This window comes from Nestor notabilis, unplaced genomic scaffold (assembly GCF_000696875.1).
Source record: "Nestor notabilis isolate BGI_N333 unplaced genomic scaffold, ASM69687v1 scaffold4734, whole genome shotgun sequence".
NCBI lineage: Eukaryota > Metazoa > Chordata > Aves > Psittaciformes > Psittacidae > Nestor > Nestor notabilis.
In genome coordinates, this window is record NW_009924109.1 from 13730 (window position 1) to 25110 (window position 11381).

The 11381-nt window shown below is 41.7% G+C and overlaps 1 protein-coding gene across 1 annotated transcript in view; it reads right to left on the reverse strand.

Annotated features, from left to right (window-relative positions):
* Nucleotides 1-2492, reverse strand: part of TRABD (TraB domain containing) — a gene marked incomplete at its 3' end in the record, with an annotated part of 15067 nt that extends 12575 nt beyond the window's left edge. Inside the window, exons 1-2 of the mRNA XM_010012464.1 lie at nt 2475-2492; nt 476-554 (exon numbers count right to left, since the gene is read on the reverse strand). Of these exons, the coding sequence (XP_010010766.1) occupies nt 476-539 (64 nt within the window). The remainder of the gene's footprint in view (nt 1-475; nt 555-2474) is intronic.
* Between the last annotated feature and the right edge of the window lie 8889 nt (nt 2493-11381).

Below are 11381 nucleotides of genomic sequence, written 5' to 3' on the forward strand. Positions count from 1 at the left end.
CACAAGACAGTTTTGGCTTGGATACTTCTATTCCCACATCCTGCAGGCTTGGCTTTCATATCAAAACATTATCATACTAGCATGGGGAAAGTATTCCACTTGGAAAACTTATTCAACATCACAACACTAGATGCCAGAATGTTGAAGCAAATACATACTTATACATCTCTGGCTTAGAGAGCAACAACTGAGCTTAAAACAATAGCCAAAAAGATCTATTAAATCACAAACCATTTACTTTCTTTTGAGAGCATGTGAGCAGCAAACTGACAATTGCTGTCATTGTTCCTTCCAAATTTGGTTTATACAACTGGGCTTTTCTACAAATCACGAACAGATTAAGTCAGATATGACCTCATTCCCATCTCTCTTGTGTGCCAACAGCCACATCCTTATTAGGGTGGAAAAGGCATGGACGTTTAGCTTAATAAACTTCCAACATGATACACCCCTCCCAGTCAAACCAGAAACATACTGATATTCTGCGATACACTTGATGTTTCCTTTGGGCCATCTTCTGGTGCATCAGAGGAAGACATTGGATCTGCAGCAGCCTGTATGAAACAAATTCAAAAAGAGGCTGGGAATTATAATGAAATGCTTTAATACATCTTTCCCCTTGTGAGTTTGCTCAGTTTGAACCTACATATAATATTCAAGCAAGTAAATAATTTAAGCAGTGTGAACAGTTCAAGACATCTGTGGTTTTACAACTGGCTTTCTCCTCGCTACATAAGTATGAGAAATAACATATTAAAAACTATTTTATGCCTGTTTTAAAAGATTATATTATACCTGACGTGGCAGGTACCAAAATCTGATTCTAGAATAAAAAGAACCGAGTTTAACACTACTACAGTAGTATATTTCTGTGTTGGAAGCCAAAATGTGCACTGATTATTGTAATACCATTTCCATTTATAAGATGGCATATTTGACTCAACCACCAGTAAGCATTAGTCTGCCAGGAGTCTGACAAAGTTAACCAGCACTCACAAGAATACACGCTTCCATCCTAGAAGAGTCTGCTCAAGTATTTTATTCTGTTGGCATATTTACAATATGCTCACCCAACTTAAAGTTAGTGTGTATGTTGACTTTACATACATCAGAAATCAAAGTCAAAAGGATGCAAAGCATCTGCATAGTTTTACTCTCTGAAGGGTCAGAAAGTAATTTAAAAGATTCTCAAAGACTGAGTTTTAAATATTATCACTAGAATTACATGCAGCAGGTCTTTGGCTAATAAAACCTTTCTTATTTTTAACTAACAGGTAGGTTTTAAAAGCCATGCGTAGAACTCAAACAATCCCAGTCATTCAGCCTATGTCATCCATGTTAAAAAGGCAGAATTAATGCAGAAAAGAGAGTTAAGAATCAGGGAAAGCTCAACTATGAACTATCTTTAGGCAGCTATATTAATTCAAAGTTGAATCAGGATGACTATTGGGAGAATCTGGAATCCTTGAACAACATTAAGTCAAAAAGTTAGACAGGATGTGAATACACCATCATTCAAATGCTTTCCAAATGAAACACAGTATTAGTGAGTCAGCAAGCAAGCAGCCAAGCTTTCCTGAAGGATGTCAGATTTTGAGCTAGAATGATTGGTTTATTTACTTTGTATTTAACCTGGTGGGATTTAAAACAGGACTGTACAAAGCACATCCAACTGTTAAAAGCTTTCAACAAGAGTAATTAATTTCTTCTTGCATTCCATTATACCAAACACTAATTTTCAGATAATAAATCCTGCTGTCTTAGCTTGGCCCCACTGAAGGCAAGGCAAAACTTACCATACATTTCATGAAGTAAGATCAAAAAGTACAACAGCTTTACAGTGCAAAGTTTAAAACATTCACAGTCACATATTATCCTTTCACTACAAAGCAGAAGTCTGTTCAGTGACAACTGCAAACTGCAATTACACTGTAAATTGCAATTACATTCACAAATATAATTTAACACCAGCTCAGCTTTTGATCACAACATATGGCTTGACTCTACTGCTTGCATACGTAACTCTAGTCACAAAAATATTTTGGAAGAATGTATCCATCTGTAACATATGGAATTAATCCTGTCACTTATGCTGGCTTTGTCATCATAACAACATTACAGTGGGAAAAGCACTAAGCACCACATTAAATCTGCTGTTCCTTTTTTTATTTTTTAATTAACAGGATACAGGAACCAGCATTCTTGTGTCTCATAAGAAAACATTCCTGAGCTTCACCAGAAAATGGTTTTGAAATACACGGATGTGAAAGGAGAAAAGGAAGAACCTAAATGTGGCAAAAAAAAAAAAATCACTTAGCCCCTCCACCCCGTTTTAAAAGGGGCCTCACACGGGTGGTCTCAACCCCCAGACTTTGCAGACTTTCCCTGAGGATGAGTGGAAGAACCTGGCTGATTGAGAGTCTTGACCTTCCCTACAATTGTACTGAGAAACAAACTCCAGCTCCAAGCCCTACCTCAGACTGTTGTTCCTCTTGTATCCCTGCAGCGTAGGCTTATTTTCACCAATCACACAAGAACTGCAAGAAGTAAAAGGAGAGGATTAAAAATTAATGGCATAACTCAGAATATTTGTTTAAGAACTGTAGGGGATGTGGGGAGAAACGGACATGTCTCTACAATCTTAATAAAAGTTGAAGTAATAAAAGCAGCAAATTGAAAATGCAAAACCACCACCTTGTCAACTCTGCTGCTGTTAACCCTCACCTCCCCTCAACAATAAAATTAGCCTGTTTCAACCCAGTTCTTGAGTTGGCTCTAAATCAAGAGCATAGTCCTGTTCTCACACACACTGAGAATCTCTTGATAAACAAGGGAGGATTTCATGGGAACTCAGAATTTGTGTTTTTGCTGTCTCAGATTTTACAAAAATGCCTTCTTCCTCCAGATCGCTCATAAGTAATTGAAGATACAGGATGGCTGTCAAGGTTTCAGAAACAGCAAGAAACTTGCTCTAGTAGATCAATACTTCTGTCTTGTCCAAACTACAGCAAGACAATTTTTAGGCAAATTTTAGGAATCATCTACTTTTACAGGACTTCACCACTGCAAGGAAGAGGAGAGCAGTTGCGGTCTTAATACTCAACTAGAGAGCCACACGCATTATTATCTGGTCTGCATCTTGTTATTATGTATACATCTACAAATATGCCAGGGTCAGAACATCAGTAAGATTATGACTGTGTGAAAAGCCCTGGGAACTGTGGTTTCAAATGCTTAGTTAATGGTTTCTGTCTCTTAGTTTTAAGATTCCTTCTTCCACCCATATTGTTCAAGTCCAGAAGTTCTCCCTGAAGCTAGCAGAGTGCTGTGATTTGACTTTGATGGTACTCCAAGGGGATTGCACAAGACACCGAACACATGATTAGTGCTCATTCTTCTTACTCTCACTGCTATCCCACTAAAATTGAAGCACTCCAAGAAAGCACTGCTTCTTCACTACAGCCCTTTGGCTTACCTCCCTCTGACCTGTTTCACAGCACATGTGAGGGCTGCTTGATTTTATTAGGCTGGAGACTACATTTGCTGCCCTGCTCTGAGGAGAGGAGGGACAAGTCAGGCTCCTGTCCTGCGCCCAGGGGAGGCTGGAGGCAAGTTGGCTGGGTGCCGGCATATTCCAGCACACGATGGCGAAATCTCTCCCCTCCCCTTCCCCAAATGCAACACTCTGCATCCTGGGTTTTAGCCTTTGTTTTCAAGTGAGTTGTTTTGCTTTCTAGCTTTGATTAAAATATGTTTCTATAGAAAGAATGTTGGCCTGGGCAGTGTGAAGATAACGGAAGGACTTCAGATGCCTTTGAGGTGTCCACTGCTAGTGGTCAGGCAGCGAATCGCAGATCACAGCTGCAGGCTGGGCAAGAGACACACGGAGTGGCCAAAAAGCGTTGCTTCTGTGTGCTCCCTGAAGCAAAAAACCCATAAAACCCAATAGAGCCCCATGACTCGAGCACACATTGGCTACAGACACAGCTCCTGAGCTGAAGTGTAAATACGTTGTTGGAATTACACACTGCAAACAGTCTGAGAGGTTCAGCAACAAACTACTTATTCAAAAACAGGCAACTTAAGTGCTCCACTGGTTTTGCTACAATGCATAATGCAAACGCAGGATCAGGACTGTGCCTTCCCCCTTTCTGAGGGGTCAAATCAAAGAAGCTTGGATGTCAGAGTAAGCTGAAATGGCAGATAAAGCTGAACTGCTCTTTTCTGCTTCAGTGTTTCCAGGCTTTACATGTGGTGTGGACAGCTCTAAGTAGGCACAGCAGAAGGAAACCTCTGCTCCGAGACATGCAACCTGAAGGAAACCTGGCAGCCCACCAACATCTCAGCCAGCCTGACCAGGAGCTGTCTGGTAGCATTGTCTGCTTAAGTAAACCCAGCACCAGTTCTTATCCTGTCCTGCCTCTGACAATCTGGTTTAACTATTTGTTGCCTTGTGCAGTAAACCAGACTGAAGAGCAGATTCAGGTTAAAAAATAACCTTACCAAGGCGTTACAAGCTCAGTCGACCAAACTGCTGCAGGAACAACTGCGGTAGCAAAACTGAAGGGACAGCATGAAGTGGAGGTGCTGAAGCCAACACTGGCCTCTGAGAAAATATTTGTCTAACTACAGCATCAGTCAGAGGTGTGCCAGTACTCTGATGCTGAGCTCAGGGCTTGGTTCTCAACTGCTTTATGTGCAGAACACCACAGTGTTGTTTCTGCTAGTACATCAGCTGGCCCTAAATACAAACTAAAGTTGTAAGCTTGCCTAAGGCCTGCTGGGGTTTGAAAACATGTCTCTTATCTATGGGAATGCTCTTAAAAATAGTGAACTGCAAGTTTCAGTTAAAGAACAGACTTCTACACAGAAGCACCAAGTGATTTCTTTTCCACCAAGTGGCAGTTTAGAAAACCTCATCCCATTCTCACCATTTGGTAAATGATGTTTTTGATAATGGAACAAGAGATCTTCAATGAAGTTCACTCATGCTGACTTGTTTCTGGATTTATTCCCCCACCCCTTCGAACATGCCCAGGAATTCCAGTCATTCAGTTAACATTAAGAAAATCTTACAACTGGTTGCCAACAGCAAACAAACTCAACTGAACTGCCGCCATGAAAAGCTGCTTGTGTTCAAACTCTTGTTTAGTGTGAGTGACAAAAGGCACAAAACACACATGTCAACAAAGTAAAGACAAGGCCGGCTGGCCAACATCCTCATCAACAACATAGGAGAAAGTACACACACTCTGGGAACTAGTCAAATACTTTGAACTCCAAGCAGATCTAGCTCATCCATGTGGAAAAGTCACCATCCTGTATATCTTTGTATTCACACAAGATCCACATCCCACAATACTTGAAATGCTAATCCTGAAATCTCTAAAGGAGAACTGAATGTAACTTGTTGTTATACAGATAAGGAACCGAAGCGTATGAACCTGTATGCACTTCCTCTCACTGCATCCAACAGCAAGAAAAGGTGCTGATCTAGATCAAATCCTGGCAAGCACCTGGACAACTTGAATCACAGCATTTCCAAATTTCTCAGAACTTGATTTTTCAACCTTGCATTTACTTAAATGAAGTTCAGCTTACTACAGAAATGAGACAAGGTAACAAGGCAGAGTTTATTTATCTGTGCTCACTAAACCATAGGCAAGTTCTAAACAAACCTGTCAGGGAGGCAAGATTCTTTGTCATTCAGAGATGCAATGCACTGCAAAGTTTGCTGAAGGTTACAGGGCGGAGGTGCACATGCATGTGAAAAAGAGGAGGTCAGCAGAACCTGCCAGGGAACAGAAGGAAATTCAACCCCAAGTTGTAAAGCCAGTGGCAAAAGAAGCTGTTCAGAGAATTATTGTGTTCCATAATACATACACCACAACATCTCATAACCTCAAGTTCTCAAGTTCGTCTACTTACCATGGGATTTGGCACGAACATGCAAAACCAATCAAATCCCTCCCCTCCACCTACTTCAAAGGCCTGCAAGAGGCCCTCATGAGATAAATCACATACTGAAAATCTCAGATATGACAGTGCATTTCTTTCAGACAAACTGGGAGATGCAGCTTCTAGGCTCTCATAAAGATCAGAGATTAGAAAGTATTTCTGTTCTCTTATCTGCCAGGAGACTGTCTTGATCTAGGATTCACTGTTCCTGCCAAGAGTGCCACCAAGAAAATTCCTGGAGCTAGAAGAAACAAAGAGGAGTCTGACCTGGCTCCTTACGATCCAGCAAGAGCAGGGTTTGCCTCTGGAATTTTCTGGAAAGGACTCCTTGATGACCAAATCCCAGTTCAGTCCCCAATTCAACCACTTTTTTCCCCAGCAAGTGGAATACTTGTTCTTGCTTCACCTTTGCTAGTCCGAGGGGGCCTGCCATCCACTGCGTGATTAAAAATTGTTCCTCATGTGTATACATATGAATGAACAAAGCCAGTTCTCAAGATACCTAGGCAACCAAACAGGAATTTTTGAGACCACCTAATGAACTGCAAGCCTGAAATTTAGCCATTATCCATCTCATTTATATGCACCTACTTAATTTCGAGGTCTTGTCCTGACAGTACATGCAGGACAGCCATTCACACTGACAGAAGCACTGTGGAAAAGGGGCTATATTCTTCCCCTGTACTTTGGGGATTATTCTCTTCCCCTCAGCACAACAAGTGGAGAAAGGAACACACAGGTAAGTGCAACGCCTTCTAGCAGTGCTTATCCTGCACAGTGGCTGACAAAAGCAATGTGAGAAAAACCTCCCTGCCATGCTATTTAACATCAGTCTTCCAGTTTTCCTAACATAAAACAGCTTCGGCAGAGCTTCCTCTTTGGGTGAAATCTTCTCACAAACTACTGGCTCATTTTTCATAGTGTCTTAGTCTTAGCTGACCAAAGTGTTTCAGTTCTAGCTGCATATTTAGGCATCTGAAACTCTTAGCTTGCAGTCTTGAGGAGACAAGCGGTACACTCACAAGTCAGGGGTTCTAGCAAAGCAAGTTATAGGCTCTAGAACACGAGCTGCCATTGAAGAACAAATGTCCTTTCTTGGTTTATTTCAACTATGTGGTTCAATGAGAAAATCCAAGTACACCACAGTGGGTAGACAGCTATCTTCCTACAGCAGGGCTGAACTTCTTCCTTTATTATCTTGTCTAAATTTGCCCCCTTCAGACAGTGATTCAGTTGAATAAAAAAAAAGCTTTTTAAAAAACTCTCATGCTCCTACCTATAAAACAACATAGTCAGCTACTCTTTAAAAAGACTTCTATTGAATGTTTTTTTCCTTCTGAGCTATACAGAAATTCAGAAGCAGCATTTGCTTTCTTCAACATGTTGACACTACAAGAGCGAAATAAAGTTTTGTACCCTACTAATTATTCTGTATTTTCTATACACTGTACACATACCAGAATAGCTAGTAGGAAACTAGGAGCCACAATGTTTCAACTTTTATTGAAACAGAAAGTCAACAGTTTTTATGCTTGACCCCTCCCCCCAATCTGAGAGTATGTATTACTGCTTTCCACAATTACAACATTCACTACTACTGAAGAACGTATCGACAGCCATCAGTACTCAGAATATTAATCCTGCAGCCTCTAAGATAGGATTGTATGTACTTCCCTCTTTTACAAATGGGGCGAATGAATACTTCAATACATCTAGAAACCTGACCTCTGGTATCTAAACAAACAGTTAGGAGGCTGTGGAGCTTTCAAAGCATTTCAATTTTGCAATGTGAATTGTCCTTTGTTTTTAATCATTGGCCCTTCGGAAGAAGATCTCATACCCTCTCCCCCAGGACAGCACTTCCTCACAGTAACATGCCAACATACCTCATCCTTCTTCCTTTAGAGTCACTGTGGGAAAGACAAGAGGTAGGCTGAAGACTGAATTTGATTCAAGGTCTCCAACAATCAAGTGGGTGTTCTCCTGTGAGAACACAGCACAGCTCACACAGGTCATGCCATAACCGAACCAGAACTGATCCGCGCTGGATGCAGGCCACAGGCACACACAAATAGCTATTTCGTGATAAGCCTCCTGATCCAGGCCTCTAACACCAGCATCCCTGGCCAGAACACAGCCTCCATCTGCTCAGCATGAGACATAGCAATAAACATTTACTTACACCTACATGCACTAAGTGTGTCATGCTCCTTTAATCCTCCAAACCTGCAGTTTCTCTAGCAATGGTTATTCAGTTTAGCTGGTACAGCATAAGCACATGTCTATTAATGTCACTACCAATTAACAGGACCACTTATTTTATGTAAACAGAAGAGGAATATTAGTACTTCAAAGAATAAAGACACAACTTTTCTCCCACTGAAAAACTGTTGTATTCTTTACCCACTGTCTGGAATACCTACCAAAGTACCTTCCATGCCTAACATTTAACCTCCAAGAAGGTAAAAATCAAATCAACAGATACTCACTTAAGTCTCAGCACTGTCCCCTGCAATGGAAGCCGAGTATTTAAGGCTGATGAGGTTTTTCCATGCTTCTGCACAGAAACCTCACAAGTGTTTACAAACAAACTACCATCGGTTCCAAATGGTGTCTCTCCTTTGCTGATAGACTGCTCATACTCTGAAGGATGCATCAGTTGACACCTGCCAATTAATGTAACAGCCACAAATTCAGAAACTGGAATATATTTCGAACCCATCACCAAGGTGACCTACTCTACATATTGCATGTATGTCTTTGACACAACCCACGTCTTTCAAACTGAACTGAGCAACTGGTTCTGTGATCACAGATGGTTGTAGATTGTGGCTCTGGTTTCTCATGACTCAGAAGTTCATAAACTTCGAAACACAGATTTCTTTTTTCTTTACCCTGTGAGCATCAATGAGATGTTCCTGCAACACAAACTGTGCTGATGTATGCAGCCTAAACTCAGGGACCTACACCCTCGAGCCAACATTCATTTGCATACTTGGGAAGTTAAAAGATAAAAGTCATAGACAACTAAATTAACTTTGTTTGAATGGAAGTGTTGGAATATGAGAGTATCTGGCCTGTGACACTGATGCACTGAAAACACACCTTTATCAGTGAAAGGCAAGAAGGCATTCTCATATGTTTTCTTTTTAGACACTATTGCTATCACATTGACTAGGGATACTAAAAGAAATGAGTAAGCATGAGGTGAATCAGGATGCTAAGCACAGCAGAATTGAGAACAAACAATAGGCCAAATCCTTACTATTTTAAGAGGCTCTAAAGAGGTTGCTAAATTTAGAAACATGGGACAGAAAGACCAAAGTGACGTGGCCCCAAGTCAGGCCAGCTACTCAGAAACTCACAGTATTTTAGAACCTACATACCTACCCAAGTCACTTTCCTATTTTATTTCAGTATGAATCATGTGAATTCAGGGACAATTTGGAACCACAATAATGTTATAACTCTCTTGCAATCAGGAGTTTGGGGTAAGATAGCCACTCAGCACATCTCCTCTCTCCAGGCCATTAATAACTATGAACCCAGTGATACTTCTGATGCTGGGTAACCCTCTGCAAAACACTCCTAACTAGAGCAACAGCAAAAGAGCACACAGCTGCTGCATGCACAGTTTCTATGGAGTTCTACAAGATTTTCTATTCTCTGTTCATTACCTACAAGCAGCTAGCAAAGGAGATGGGTAGAGTAGTTCTGCCACAGACAACTACTGCCACAGACAAATATCTGACTATGGTCCACAGAACTGTTGCAGAACTCCACATACGTGTTCATTCCACATGTCAATGGCTGTCTGCTGATACACACAGAAGCTGGGTCTCAAGAGTACTGGCAGACACTCACATTTATTCATTTTGTTATGAACACTTTTAAATGAACCCTTATGCTGGCAAAATTGGTATTTTGTAGGACAAAATTCTGCCCAACTGCCAAACACAGTATTTACAGCACTTTTCTGCCTGCCCCTTCCATCCTTGTCTCCAAACAGGAGCTGGGAACAAGCTGATCTTTTTCAAAATCGATCCCAGAAGCCGAAAATGTTGTTACATGACACTGATGCACGTGCTGGCAGCAGACAAAAAGATACACAGCCCTGCTGTGGCAGAGACCTGAAGAAAGAGGGTCACTTTTCAAGACAGAGCTAACAGAGACAAAGCTCCAGGAAAGCAAGCCAATTCCAGCCTCCTGGCCTGTAGATACAGGAGCCACACATTAGCACTGACCGTTTAGTACTACACACACACCAACCAGGGAAGCTGTCCTGTGTGCTACTCCATCCAGCTGCACTGCTCATTTAACATGTAAAATACCCTGCACCTGACAAATGCAGTAGTTATCAAAAAAAAAAAAAAAAAAAAAAAAAAAAAAAAGATATTCCCTCAAAAGGTTATCTCTATTTCCATTCCTGTCTGCTGCCCTCCAAAGAAACGAGAAAACCCCTCAGCAATTCCTGATCCCGGTTCCTCACACAGGCCTTCTTTATTGGTTACCCTCTAAGTACCTGTCTTACTGTCCTTCCAAAGGATGGCTCTTGGTTGTGCGACACATAAGATACGTGTCCTACCCAGGCAGGATCAAGAACCAGATGCACTGCAGAGGTGACTGGAGGCCTTTTTTCAACTTCACCAACATTCGTGTTGCTGCTAAGCTGTGGTGCAGGCTCTTGCCCCCTCCCGCAAGCGTTCACACCCTTCCTGCAGAGAGACACAGCCCTCAACACATGCGCCCTATGTTGCCTGTCCATACAGACAAGGTTATTTTGCAGACAGCCTGCAGGGATTAACTGAAAACTCCTGGAGCTCCAGTGTAGTCTCTCCTGCAGCTTGGTACATGGTGTCATCAGAACACTTAAATGCTGTGTGTGGACATGTGAAGTCTCTGCATCCCTCATAGCATGTCAGCTAAAGGCAGGAGGTGGGGGAAGGAAGGAGGCAGGAGGAGAAACAGCCCCTCTAACCAACTTCACTACTTTTTTTTAAGAAAAAGAGGTGGAAAGGAGGAGAGCTGGTCACTGGGCGTATGTTTTCACAGAAATCTGTAAGTTGCAATTAACATTAAAGTCATATGCCCCTGACTCATTTTGGAGGCAGGGAAAAACTCAGGAGTTTCTAAGATCAGATGCAAAACCACAGTAACAACTAACATGTTTGTAGCATCTCAAATTTGAATGGCCCTTTAAAAAAACCTTCCATAATTGAAGGTCTGACCTCAGAAGTGATGCACACTGGAAACCTATTTGCAAATACTTATCTAGTAACAGCCATTACCAACAGAATATAATGGTACTAACTGTAAATGGTCTATGACAGGCAACCGATGCTGCTAACCCTCCCTGGCGGGACAAGGAGAGCTGCAGAATTCCTCCTTCCTCCCGGCCCTGCCTGGCAAGTGGTACTGGAAGT